Source organism: Fonsecaea multimorphosa, assembly GCF_000836435.1.
Source record: "Fonsecaea multimorphosa CBS 102226 unplaced genomic scaffold supercont1.3, whole genome shotgun sequence".
Taxonomy (NCBI): Eukaryota; Fungi; Ascomycota; class Eurotiomycetes; order Chaetothyriales; family Herpotrichiellaceae; genus Fonsecaea; species Fonsecaea multimorphosa.
The window spans coordinates 1,639,288-1,653,076 of NW_015971637.1; the positions used below are offsets into that span (position 1 = coordinate 1,639,288).

At 51.2% G+C, this 13,789-nt stretch overlaps 5 protein-coding genes across 5 annotated transcripts; 3 read left to right on the forward strand and 2 right to left on the reverse strand.

Annotated features, from left to right (window-relative positions):
* Window positions 1-280: 280 nt before the first annotated feature.
* Z520_02408 (uncharacterized protein) lies at window positions 281-2,260 on the reverse strand (the record flags this gene model as incomplete). The annotated part of the gene is made up of 5 exons (XM_016772922.1): window positions 281-711; window positions 762-1,164; window positions 1,228-1,451; window positions 1,517-1,674; window positions 1,737-2,260. The coding sequence occupies 5 exons, from the start codon at window positions 2,258-2,260 to the stop codon at window positions 281-283; spliced, it is 1,740 nt and encodes a 579-aa protein (XP_016636392.1).
* A 571-nt stretch (window positions 2,261-2,831) lies between these two features.
* On the reverse strand, window positions 2,832-3,330 carry Z520_02409 (uncharacterized protein; the record flags this gene model as incomplete). The annotated part of the gene is made up of 2 exons (XM_016772923.1): window positions 2,832-3,143; window positions 3,217-3,330. The coding sequence occupies 2 exons, from the start codon at window positions 3,328-3,330 to the stop codon at window positions 2,832-2,834; spliced, it is 426 nt and encodes a 141-aa protein (XP_016636393.1).
* Window positions 3,331-3,958: 628 nt separating this feature from the next.
* Z520_02410 (uncharacterized protein) lies at window positions 3,959-5,178 on the forward strand (the record flags this gene model as incomplete). The annotated part of the gene is made up of 3 exons (XM_016772924.1): window positions 3,959-3,980; window positions 4,045-4,136; window positions 4,201-5,178. 3 exons carry the CDS (start codon window positions 3,959-3,961, stop codon window positions 5,176-5,178), a joined length of 1,092 nt encoding a protein of 363 aa, XP_016636394.1.
* A 573-nt stretch (window positions 5,179-5,751) lies between these two features.
* Z520_02411 (uncharacterized protein) lies at window positions 5,752-7,484 on the forward strand (the record flags this gene model as incomplete). The annotated part of the gene is made up of 3 exons (XM_016772925.1): window positions 5,752-5,855; window positions 5,945-6,369; window positions 6,424-7,484. The coding sequence occupies 3 exons, from the start codon at window positions 5,752-5,754 to the stop codon at window positions 7,482-7,484; spliced, it is 1,590 nt and encodes a 529-aa protein (XP_016636395.1).
* A 3,547-nt stretch (window positions 7,485-11,031) lies between these two features.
* Z520_02412 (uncharacterized protein) lies at window positions 11,032-13,125 on the forward strand (the record flags this gene model as incomplete). The annotated part of the gene is made up of 1 exon (XM_016772926.1): window positions 11,032-13,125. The coding sequence occupies one exon, from the start codon at window positions 11,032-11,034 to the stop codon at window positions 13,123-13,125; it is 2,094 nt and encodes a 697-aa protein (XP_016636396.1).
* Window positions 13,126-13,789: the final 664 nt, after the last annotated feature.

Here is a 13,789-nt window from a genome sequence, read left to right on the forward strand (position 1 = left end):
ATGTATGGTCGGGCACTTGACAAGGAGCAGAAAGCTCCGTCGCCATTGTCGATGGTTGTGAGTTACTTTAGGTACAGGCGCATCATTCCTGGCGACAAACTCTCCGGCAATCAACCTTTAAACAATATCTGCATTTGACGTCAAGGTCTATGAGCGAAGGCTTCTTGCTATCGACAGTGATGGTTTGGAGAAGTATGCTAGTCCTCACAACAGTACCAATTTCTGCGTTGACGTGTCCAAACGCCAGTGAATGCAAAATATTCCCGCGTTAACTAAATCTCTATTCATAATGTAATTGATCTGGATAGTCCCAATAATATGTTGGATCATTTCCGTTCAACTCTCTTGTGGAAGACCCGTTCCCGAGGTACTGGAACCGATTCTTTGTCCACAGCGTCAGATCGAAATCCTCTCCTCGAAACTCGTCCAGCGTATGGAAAAAGTGAATGCGGCTTCCTGGATGTAAAACAGTGACCGAACCCGATGACCTGCCGTTCTTGAACCACGACCGACAATTGCCTGCCCATGCCGTCCGCGGCATAAAAGCATCGACGTGCTCGACGTACTCCTTGACCACCTCTTCTTTGGGAGCCAGGGCCTTTATATTTTGGGTCTGGCATTTGCGCAGGATCTTGACCATGAGCTTCGCGATGTGCTCGGTGATATTCAGAATACTACCATGTCCCGCTGGTGCATTTGGACCCAGGAACACTGCAAGCAATCAGCATCTGGCTCTGAAGCAGGTATGGTGCAACCCTTACTCCAGTAGTTGGGCATGCCTGGAACGGCAAACGAGAAGTACGCATGAGCGTCTTGTTTTGCCCATCGCTCACGCAGGTCGTCATATCTCCCGATCACTGGGTACTTGGGGCGGAAGGAGGTATCAAAACCTGTTGCACAGACAATGATATCTACCGGAATCATTTCGCCGCTGGTCGTGATAAGACCTTCAGGAACAATCTTGGCTATCCCTTCAGTGATGACCTTGACGTTCTCCTTGTGTAATGCCTCGAGATACCCCAAAGAAGGCACCAATCTCCTGCATCCCACTGGAAAGTCTGGTATGAGGACATCACTCAGGTGTTCATCACCTTCAAGCAGCTCAGCCATAAAGATTTTCAATTTCTGCTTCATCTCAGAGGCTTCCTTGCTGCTGCTGATCAACTATGCGAGCGTCAGAGTTCGAGTCAGACCACATTATTTCGGTCACAGAGAGCCGGCACTTACCACTTTGTATTTGTCATTGAATACTCGATCTGCCGCTTTGATCAACCTCAGGTACAGCTCAGGGTTCTCCTTGAATAAGTGGATCTGCTCTGGAGTAAAATCATTTTGCTTGATAGCTAACTTTTCTAACAAGTCTTCGTCCTGTATTTGTGCTAATATTGTCTCTCGCATTGATGGGACCACCCAGTTCGCAGACCTGAGCGAGTGCACCAACTGTTTGACAACTGGAACATACAATGTTAGGCTTACGACAAGAAAAATGTTGGCACCAGTCGGTAGATTCACTTACCTGGCTGTATCTCGGTCACAATCTGAACACCAGAGGAGCCATTACCGATAACTGCCACCCTCTTGTTGGCATAATTGAGCTCCTCCGGCCAGTTGGCTGAGTGCACAAGACCGCCTTTGAACGTGTGTAGACCTTCAATATCGGGCCACTTCCATTTACTGTGGCTCTGATTAGTCAAAGCTCTGAGTTTCTCAAGGGCAAGGATAATAAGTTGGCTCACTTTAAGACACCGCTTGCGTCGAGCAGGAAGTGGCACTTATCCTCGAAAATCTCCTCCGTCTGCAGGTTCTTCACATTCACGCACCACATCCCCTCATCTTCGTTCCACTCGGCTCTGACAACCTGATGCGACAGTCGAATACTATCCCACATCTTCTCCTCGTCGGCCAGCTTTCGAAAATACTGCTGAATCTCCGGAGCTCCGACATAGAATCCCGACCATTCGGGGTTGTGGCGCCAGGTGAATTGATAATTGTGAGAAGGAACGTCGCATTTGCAACCAGGGTATCGGTTCTCGTACCAAGTCCCGCCAACGTCCGGGTTCTTTTCATACACAACGTGTTCGTAATTGTCAAGGTGTTTCCGCAAAGCCCGGATCATGTTGAGCCCGCTTGCACCCGCTCCAATGGTGATAATTCGAATGTGACGCGTCGTGCCTAGGGGATTTTCAAGAAGATACTGAGAATCTGGCACGAAATTTGGAGCATCTGGCTCGACTGTTGTGTTCGTTTGGGTATCGGTCATAGCGGTGCTTGGTGTGGATGATTCTGACGAATCCAAAAACTCTGTGGAAACGGTAGGCTCTATCAAGAACTTGCTGAGCGTTATTCCCTCTGGGATAATGGACTCCGCCAACTCCGCCATTTTTATTGCAGGAGATCTCTTTTCAACCGTAGGATACTTCTCGAGATTCGAGAATGACTTTGATTTTATTATGCCACCTAAGTGAGTGGTGTGTGTAAAGTAAACGGTTCGAGTCTAGCCGGTCTTTTCACAATTTCGTGTATAGTCCAAGAGGTCTTGCATTCCCTCAGACCCGGCAGGCAGTCGGCCCAGAGTCAGAGCCGATTGCACCGAGCCTCGTGCTGCCGAAACCAACAGTGTCATCTCATTTATAGGTGGCGGCCCGGCGGGCAAGCCTTGACGAGAATTGCTACGATAGGAGTCCGGACTTAGACCGCGTCAGACTAAGGGGTCTGGATCACAGTAGCCCTATGGCATGGCCGTTTGCCAAAGATGCATTCATCACTGGTAATAACCGCCAGTTGGCACATTTCATGATACAACACATGTGATAGCTACCGCGAACCTATCCTCACTTTGGATACTCGCCCGATTCTCGGAGTTGAGCAAATACATCGCTCGCAATTCCCATCGCATCCCGTCCGGCCGGGACCCCGCAGTATATCATGGCGTGCCGACACGCCTCACAGATCTGCTCCTCGGTCAATCCGTTGTGTACCGCTGCTCGAATATGGATCCGTAGCTCAGGCGCCCGATTCAAGGCGATGAGCATTGCAATGTTCATCAGGGATCGTTCCCGGAACTCTAGACCAGGCCGCGCATAGCTGGAAAAGCAGGTCTCCCAGATGTATTCCATGCTGGTCTTGGAAAAGATGTCGTCTTTCTGTAGAAGTCCCCGATACAGCAACTCAGCCCTGCATTTTACTAAAACAGGCGGAAAGGAGCAGCCAACGCACCATGCTGGACAAAATCTTCTGATAAAACTCCTCCCCTAGGAATTTGCCAGTCATCTTCTTGCCGAGGGCGATTTTGTCCATCTCTGGGGACTCAGGGTTTGCGTTTGCCGCCATTATGCGTCTGGGTTGTGTTTCGGAGATTATTCGTAGGTAGTTTCTCAATTGATGGTATCCAGGAAAGATGTTGAACTCTACCTTTTGAATTGAGACTTTGTAGACTAAGAGAGCCTTGGATCACATATGGCGTTGCACCACGTTTGGCAAGCATTCCCTGCGGCAAGTCCCATCCACGTAGCCGACTTGTACCGAAAGATCGGCGAAGTTATGAAGAAGCATTCGGCCTGGAGGTTCTTCGCTTTCCTCAGCCGCTTTTCGACTGTCGGGTTAGGGGTCTATGGTTGCATATCCCCAGATATGGAGTCAACTGCCCGGAAGCCCGAGCACCACTCAAGACTTGTTGATTGAGAAGAGGTGTCAGTGCTTGAATTAGAAGGGGAATCATTTTGCTGCATATCGGCACTCTCAGCTAACTCCACCGACCACGGTTCGGGGCTCCAGAGAAAATGCACAACAAGAACTGCCACACAAAATAGAATAGTTTCAGCCCCAGAGAATACGGCGGTTGTCCCAACACTACAAGGAATGAACTCTTCTGGGTTCAGGAAGAGTTCCAAAAAACATTTCACCTAAACAAAACCGACGATACTGAAATAAGATGATGCTGGAAAATTATCCTAGCAGTATGACTGCTGTCCAGATCACAGGTGAGGCATGAGGTCTATAAATTCAGCGAAACTATGGAGAATTGACCTCATCTCCCCTTTACAGAATTCCACAAACCATACGAGATCCGGCATATCGAGACGCCGCGAATCCTGAGGCCTTACGATTTGTTCATTAAAACCGTGGCGGCTTCATTGGTAAGTTGATACCTTTTTGAGATGTATAAATCTTCGCCTAGTCCGCATTAATGGCGCCAATCAGTGTCACACCGATGTTATGGTCATTGAGGGCAATTTCCCCACCGAATTGCCATGTACTGCGTCCCATGAAGGGACAGGCATTGTGTTGGAGACTGGCTGCTCCGTTGAGGGCTTTAAGAAGGGTGATCGAGTATTGAGTGGTTTACCTCGCAACCCTTGTACGGAGTGTGAAGATTGTCGCGGTCCTGACGACTATCGCCAATACTGCACGCATGTGGAGGGGCAGATTGGTACCATCGTTGATGGGGCTTTTGCTGAATACCATATCGCGGACAGCAGGACAAGTTGTCTCATACCCGACGGCATCAGCTTTGCGGAGGCAGCGCCTTTAGCTTGCGCTGGACGGACTGTCTATCGGTCTATCATCGCGAGTGGGATCCAAACGGGGGAATGGCTCGCCATTGTTGGTGCTGGTGGTGGGTTAGGCCATCTGGGCGTTCAATTCGCGCTCGCAAAAGGAATAAACGTGATTGCGATAGATGCCAGAGATGAGGGCCTGAAACTATGCACAAAGGTCGGGGCAAAGCACATTATTGACGCACGAAACGGCCTGGATAGCGTCGTTGCAGAGCTTCGTGATCTCACCGGAGGACGAGGTGCGGATGCGACTATCAACGTGAGCGCGCATCGGACTTCTGCTAGACTCGCTTGTGCTGTCACAAAAATGCACGGGGTCGTGGTCCAAACAGCCGGTCCGGAAGACCTGTCTATATCAGCGTTTGACCTGATCTTTCGCGACATCAGAATCAAAGGTTCACTCCTGGCTGGTCGCGAAGGCACTTTGGAGATGCTTTCCCAGTATGAGAAACGCAGATTGAAGGTCGAGATTAATCTATTCTACGGGCTAGATCAAGTACCAGTCATGCTCGAGGCGTTACATTCTGGCAAGATGATGGGAAAAGCGGTCTGTATCGTGGATAGGGAGGCATTCGAAGTAGACGGTAGCATGCAAGGGTCGGAAATAGTCCGTCTGGCCTAGAATTGGATCGACCTTGATTGCCTTGATTTCCGCAGTGTCAGAACACACGCCTCAAGAGCTTAGGACACAATTCTAGGTTGCTCAAGGGTCTCAGCTGTGGGCGACATTCAACGTATGTCCCCCATCTCGGTTCCCACGCAACACTTACATGCCTCTTCCGGCTCAGCTTAGCATCTGCTTGTTCTCATACCAGTTCTAGCCTTTCAAACCTTAGCCCATCGGTCGAAACTCGGGGCATGTCCTCGAAATACATCCATGATCCCGAACACGAGCTGATTGGCCGATGTGAGCTTCGGCATAGCGACAGCCTTGTCTCGGTGTAAGCCGACTATACCGAACAATGTGAAGTGGCTTGAGACTGTGGGGAAGAACCTGGGGTACCAAGTTCGCCTATGTTAGCGGCGTTCGAGGCTCGAATGAAACAGGAAGTACACGCCTGGATGTCTATAAAAGTCCTTCGAAGACGGTTTTGTGGCATTGTTTTGGCCGGTCAACTGGGATACTCAGTCTCTTCTCCGTTGATATCCATACAGCAGGTTGGTCAACGCAGTCTTTTCCTTCTCAATTACCACCATGCATTCTCGAATGTCAGACGGTGTCGCGCAGGTGGAGCACTACCATGGCCGCCAGTTCCGAACTTACAACATCTTGATGCTCGTCATTATGGCTGTTGGATCGTGAGTCTCTCTTGTTTCCGGGATAGTCCTTCATGGATGGATTCAAGCTCTCCAGACAGTCTAACGTACTGACATCCATGTGACATTAGATTTGGATTCGGCTATACCAATGCCTGCATGTCCACTGTCCTGGTGCAGCCTTCGTTCATTCAAACATTCAATCTTGATACCCGAAGCAACGCCAACGATCTCATCGGCATGACAAACTCGCTATACTTTGCCGGTGGGTTCTTTGGGTCTCTGAGCTCATGCTTCTGCTCCGATAAATGGGGTCGAAGATGGGGCATTGCAGTCCCATGCCTCATCTCCACAGCTGCCGCTGCTCTCCTCGCCGGGAGTGTGGACATTTCCATGTTCATCGTTTTCCGGTTCGTGCAGGGCGTGGCAGCGTTTACACTACTTGCGGCCATTCCCGTGTGGATGAGCGAGGTTGCTCCTCCAAGCATTCGAGGTGCACTGGTCAACATTCATAATTTTGCTTTGTTGATTGGGTACTCAGTCAGTGGATTCGTTGGTAAGTGATCTTGCTTCCTGGTGCTTGTGCATACTGACGCTCACATCTCGACAGGGTATGGATTTTTTCACATCCACAACAGCAGGAATATTCAGTGGAGAGGAATATTTGCGCTGCTCTGCATACCGAATGTGCTCCTGCTCGCTGTCATGTACTGGATTCCAGAGAGCCCCAGATGGCTTCTGCTGCATGAACGAGTTGAAGAAGCCGAGAAAACACTGCACAGACTTCATTCGGCCGAAGAAGCACGAATTGAGCTCATTCAGATTCAATGTCAACTCCAAATCGACAGACATCTCCAGAGCACGTACTTATCAATGTTCACAAAGCCCTCGTACCGCAAACGCACCATCATGGCCTTCTGCCTGACGTGTGCGATACAAATCTGCGGACCACTCGTCATTGCGGCATACAGTCCTACCATATATGGGCTACTGGGCTTCGACGCGAACAAGCAGATCCTATACACCGCAGGGTTCTTCACAGTATCCATCGGCGGTAGTCTCATGTCCCTCTTCATCGTCCAGGTCGCACCGCGCCCTCTCAACTTCGCCGTTGGCATCATCTTATCCCTGGCTTGTTTGAGCGTCGAGGCGGCATTGGTCGCCAATTATGCAACCACTCCAGAGTCACTCGCACATCCGAATCACGCGGCCCTGAAGGCAGCTGCTGCGATGTTTTTCGTCTTTATTGTGTTCCTGGAGGCCACTCTGGGTGGGACACAATACGTGTATATCGGAGAACTATTTCCAACTCACATCCGAAGCAAAGGCATGGCTATCGGTACATCGGGATTGAGTTTCATGAACACAATTTGGCTGCAAGCTGCTCCCACGGCCTTCCGGACCATTGGATGGAAATTCTACCTCTGCTTCATATGTCCTGGGACGGTCGCGGCAATTTTGATCTTACTCCTCTATCCCGACACTAGAGGTCTTCCTTTGGAGAGCGTGGCCGCCTTATTTGGCGACGAAGTCGGAGACAACATCGTTCAGGCCCATGAGATAAAGATCAATACTGATGACCTTTCTCAGAGCGATCAAAAGGGGGTGATTGGAGAGAAGGAACAGCCGAGAGCAGCTGTATCACTTGAGCATATCGAGAAGACTGCATAAAGAAGCAACCCTGCGCAAAGAAGCATCACGAGGGGAGGGCGAAGTAGATAGTCTCTAGAGAAACACTTGGGGCTATCTTGAGACCGGCAGTGTGTGGCGGTGGAACTGAGAACTGGTGAGAGTTGTAGGACACACTTTGGAAGTTAGAACCCTCCATCTTGGGAGTCGCAGATTCCTCCGCGAAGCCTACTATTTGGGCATTCTGCAGGAATCCAAATACCAGACGCCCCGCTTGTGGTCGGTGGAGGCATGGTTAGCGTGGATGAATCAAACAAATGCTTTTCCCTCGAACCCCTTTTGTACCAGCACAAGTAAGATGGTGGCCAGAAGATCATCCGGACTCAAACCGTCCACAGGCAGCGTGCTCAGAAATCGTCCCCCTGTTCAAAGGCATTGTGAAGCGCCCCAAAGCTCAATCAAAACATACCTCAACTAAGCGGTCGCGATAGGATGCTAAGGAACATCCATACCATCTTGGGGTTAGATTGTAAGCTATATTGCCGAAGGTGATAGATCAAGCCTAGGATCTTGGGCAACGCGTTTGTTGGTGACACAGAAAACGAGACGTACCAAAGGGGATGCTTGTGTCACCTCCTCGACATGATGGGGCACATTGATTGCAGATGTCCATCTGTTGAACCAGTTCGACAGGCGTCTATGATACCAAACGGAGCAAAGAGTCAGACCTCGACTCTTCTAAATCCTTGGTATTTCCATCTGTTGAAGAACAGACCAGCAAGCAGGTACGTCTGTGATCAGCAAGAGACTTTCGTGCGATGGAAGAGCCCCATAAGTTCACCAAAGCCGTGAAATGATGCATTTGGCTGACACTTGCCAACAGACTGCCGAGATTGAGGGACGGGCAACAACGAGGAGAGCGTTTAGAGACAACCACATGTCGAGAAAGCGTGTAGCGCTTCCCCAAACCGGTCAAGGCGTCGAAAGGGTGTTAAATTCTCCATTCCACAACAAGCGCTTGGCTTAGATACCAATAATATTCCGACGGAAGAAGAAGACCCAGTATCGGAATTCGTGGGCGGAGATTCCTCCAAAGCGCTTGGAAGCTGGTGTCTGTCTTGAAACGGTTAGTTCTCTCGTTGAGACCTCTACCGACGAAAATGGGACTGCAGGTATCTGACGAGAGTATGTTGGGCAGTTAGGACAAGTTCGTCAATAATTGCTCCTGCAGGTAAACGTGATCTAATTGCTGATGCATTCCAGCAGCCAGGCTTGACACGTGCAGAGACAAAGTCGAATACATGTCTCTGGTTTGGGTGGTTTCCATGGTCGTTTGACAAATGCAAACAGAGCGGCTGCTTGGTTCAACACGTTTGCACCATATAAAGGGGAAGTGTTGGTGTGTAGGTTGCATGTAGCGGGCAGTCTTTGTTTCGTGAGCGTCTTCCTCACCAGTGCTTCGACGAAAGGAACATCAACGTCCTGCTCCGCACAGTCACCAGAGCAATATCTTACGCCAGGGGTACAAACAACACTCGTGTATAGCCAACGAAGGTCCAGCCAGCAACATGGGCGACAGTGACAGCACGAAAATTTGGGTACCGATAACGGTTGTCGGTTGCATTCTCGTCTTTCTCCTTATAGTCTGCTGCGCACCGTGCCAGGGCGACGACTATATCGACCGACAACCGCCGAGAGGGAGAACGCCATCGCGTCATTTGCCGACAGGATTACCTTGGACAGAGGTCACCACCTTCAGCTCGTTTCCCACTCGCCCTCGACCGGTATTTCTGGGGCCACGCAGCGGAGGACGTGGATTGAGTCCACCGTGGGTCGACAGACCGCCACCGTACTATCCTGGAGTCAACATCGTCGAAAGAGAGCCTATATTCGCACGCAGATGATCAATGGGATGGAGGCTGGGAAATACTTGCGGAAAGGGTCGATTTGGTGGTGCAGGGTGCGCCTGAACATCTTCACCCGCGTCGAGAAGTATGTTTTGCCACGGTTCAAAGTAGGCGTGAGGGTTGCAGTTAGAAGCAGGGAATATGGAGTTTTGGGATCTGTTCACGATGATATTGTGCTCGTAGGGGTGTGGATGGGAAAAGATGGACGTCTCATCAAGAGGATGGTCGTGAAAGGGTGACGGTTGGAGATGTTGTTGATCCGTGATGTTGGAAGGTTGAGGAAATGCCGCTGCGCTAATAAATTGAATTGCTCTTTGCTGTTGATCTTCATCCGCCACCAACCTACAGACTTGCTTTCTTTCTGCTTTCCACCCAAGCTTGTCTCCATTGTCCGCTGCTCCTATGCTCCTGAGGTGGAGGTTGCTGTCCAATTGACAATACATGACCACTGCTAAACAGTGCCTGCTGAAGATTTACCGACCCATTTTCCTACTGCCAGCGCCGAGCAGATCATCAAGGGTTGTTCGAAAGCCATCGCTGAATCTTTCCACCACCGCCTCCGACACTTCCACCACATCGGAGTCATCAACTACCGGGCAACTTCGGCAATGACAGCTGATGTGCTGTTGATCCCGACGCCTTAAATGGTGGGAGCTCTGTAAGAAGTCCAGCAATCAAGGAACTGGGCGGAGTTGGCCATCTGGCCCGGACTTTCCGAGGGATTCTGACCAGACAGAAGTCTACCATCCAGACCTCCAGAAAAGTACTCCGGTTTGTCGGCTAACCTGAACTATATGGAGCACCGTCCCGCATCTTCTTGACCGGTTGTGTGCGAATAGCCCTCGATGTGCGGCGCGAGACTGTCAGCCTAACCAAGCCTTGCTTACAAACCCGGGTGGACACACCAGGTCCTTTATCAGTCCCGACAAGCCAAAATGATCACATTGCCTGGTAGTCGCCGCTAATTGTTCGGTGGAGAGAGAAGATTGCTTCTAGGACTTGCTCGCCAGCCAGCCAAATTCTTGAGATGCTTGACAACGAGGCAACAGCTAGGCTGCAAAAGGGAACCAATCGATTCTTGCATCCAAGTTTACTGGTCGCCTAATGCCAACAGGTCGTGTCGGTCTCCTAGCTGCCTCGCGTGGCTGCGCCTTGTCAACGAGGAGGAGAGAAAACACACAAGCAAGGCGCGTCCAGGACCCCATTATGGCATGGGGTAATGTTTCGGACTTGAGACTGTTCCTCGTCGGGCGAACTTTAATGGGCAAAAATCGCCCAGCGGCATTCTCTGAAGGAGAAATGTCCTCACAGCCTTGACAGCCTTGGCCAGGTAAACCCGCAAGGTAGCACAGGCGCTCTTTGCACAAGTGTGCCTGTCACTGCACAGCCTCAGAACTGCGCTCAGAATTTTACTTCTCTCGCCTTTGTTTACTTGTGCTAAACTGTTGCTATCTTACACAGTATAGGCAGATATCCTTTCATGCCGCAAGGCGACGATGGTGGCTCTAAAGTGGCAGTGCCTTGGTTCGCCCTCGACAGTACGGTACAAGTTGTAGCTGTCCACAACTTCTTGAGCGCCTTCCAAAACCCACCGGGTCCCAATTATAGCGTATGATTGTCCCAAGGCCAACGTTCAGTCCTACGAGAATCGAATGTGAAGATCTATCTCTCTGGGGATAGGAATGGACAAGGAAGCGGAAACCAAATTGGTTTACAGTGCACTTACTTTGACGAGCCACTATATTGAAGATCAATACAACGATACCGCCTCGAAGTTACCACAAAATGGAAAGGCTGTTTCCAACATAGAAGACAATGACGACAACGAGCAAAAAGTTTTGCCTCGGGTCAAAGCGATCGATACTCGGATGGAATCTTGCGGGCAGAAGAGGCAATCAGCTAACACCTTGTCTCTGAGCAGCAATCTTCCTCCTGCCTCTCATTTGGGCGACGATGAGCCTTATATCAAGCCCATCGCAGGTCACCGGTTAACACCGGGTTGCCCTCATAAGCTAGGATCGTCGTGCCGTATACACGATACACCTTCTGCTTTGAATGGAAGCCAGGCTTTCGGAGTCGAAGACACGTATGGACGTTTAGACGGCCTTCCAGAGTATCCCAGATCTCCCTTCCTAATAGAACCGACTAAACATCACAATCTCAACAGATCACCGCCCTCACTTAAAACGGAATTTCCAGACAATAGGAGAACAACCAAGAGCATGTCGTTTGGCTCAACTGGCGCTGGACCTCCCCTGCATTACACTCCTTCAACGGAGAATCGCTGGCAAGGATCCCCGGATGGGAAGGGCATTGAGCGTTCTTTGCAAAAGGTGGAGGAGGCATCGGGACCAAGAGGATGGAATAGGCCCTCGAACAACCGTAATGTTGTCTCAAAGGTTGAACATGATACAGAGGCGAGGGTGATGACTGAGGCGCAGCCGGCTGAAGACAAGATCGACAGGCAAGACCAGGAAGAAATAGAGGCCTTGATCGAACCTATCCGCATGCTGCAAGGCAAATGGAACTGGGAAGAGGACCTGAGCGTCCGCCAAGAGCAGGAGATGGCACGACCAAGTGCAGCGCATCAAAGAAGAAAAGAAAAGGAGAAGACGCGGGAAGATATGAGACGTGTGCATGCCCAATTGCAGGCCAAGGACAACCCCCAGCTCGAGGAGGATTTGAGCCTTCCTTGCGCTCTATTTTCCGAGACTGGGGACGAGGCCAGAGGATTACCAGAATGGCAAGTTCACCAACCTCCAGCACGGGCGGAAGAGTCTTTTCATCCGGAGATCCCATCGCCTTTGACACGCCTGGAGGCACACGAAAGCCCGGCCTTGCCACGACGCCAAAGCAGGCGACGGGGTTCGTTCCGATGGTTCAAGAGCGCATTGCGACTTGCGGTAAACCAATTACCGACATCAGTTTCGGCTGCTATCCCAGGCAAAAGAGCAGGCGCACTGGGAGGCTCTGATAGTACGCGATATGTGCGTGAGAATCTGGAGAAGCGAAGCCCACCGGCTGAGGACCGAGACACTATTTCAGCCACTTTGAATGTGGCAAGCAATGCTCATGAAGAAGCCGGTCGCAAGGCACGACGCGCACGTCGAGGGATGGAACACCGCCGCCGTGAGGAAACACAGCATCGCCAGGCAGTGCAAAGTGGACAGGAGGACCAAAGGAGGACGCGCTCGGCCAGCACGGCCGAGTGCAGCGCCTGCGTCGAGCCTGTGCCCCGGAACCAAATGTGCCGGTTGGAGTGCAAGCACTACTACTGTCGACCCTGTCTGGAGACAGCCATCCGCACAGCAGTAAAGGACAAAAAGACCTTCCGATGCTGCAGCCGGCCGATCTCTCCAGATCTTGTGTCCCAGTGGCTTCCCGCCCGAGTCCTTGCCGCGTACGCCGCCGTGGTCGAGGAGCTCGCGACTCCCAACCCAACGTACTGCCACAGCTGGCGCTGTTCGGCCTTCATCCCGCCAGCCTTCTACGTCGGGGACGACGTGGCTCGGTGCCCGCGGTGCTCGAGCACCACCTGCCGCCTGTGCAAGCAAAAGGCCCACCACGCGGGAGTCGTCTGCGCGCAAGACGCCGCGGGCCAGGCGCTGCTGGGCCTGAGCCTCTGGCGAAAGTGGATGCGCTGCCCGCACTGCAGGACCATGGTCGAGCGGTGCGCGGGCTGTCTGCACATGACTTGCACGTGCGGGACCCAGTTCTGCTACAACTGCGGGAAGCCGAGCTGGCGGTGTCGGAACGGGAAATGCACGAGGAGGTGAGGGTCGAACGGAACGAGGTGGGAAAACGTGTCTTGAAGCAACCCGCTCGAGCTAGGTGCATGGATCGGTACTGTGGTTGGTAGAGGGTGCTGTAGCGCCGTAGTACGAGAGAGGTATATACATATCAATATCCAGGACATGAGAACCATGTATCTATCTATATACTTAGACTATCTCGAGGAAACATGTGAACCATTTGCAGTCAAGTACAGCCGTGCTTCCGCTCGAGGACAGTAAGTAAGTATGTGTTTGGTGGATTGGTGCTTGCGTACAAGTAACGTTATTTACATGTGTCGATAGCCACTTTACGTACGTCCATACCTAGGTATATTCATATGCGTACGGAGTATACACCTATATAGGTACACACACACAGATGCTTCCACTGCCCTGCTCAACATTAAGGTTGATTGTCAATGCCGGGAAAGGACATTGCCATTGATATTCTTGTCGCGTTCCTTAGGTTAGCTTTTTCCTTTGCTCTGGCAATGGTTGCCTCAAACCAAGTTCTTCTCCCTCAGGGAGAGAAGAGGCAACTATCCCACTTGCTTCGATACTTTTTGTTCCCGGGAAGTCGTCCTGCCCGTCAATCAACCACCGAGCTCCTCACTCTGTATATCCATCCCCTTCTTCCCTGCCCCAGTCCTTCACTATCTCTTCTTGC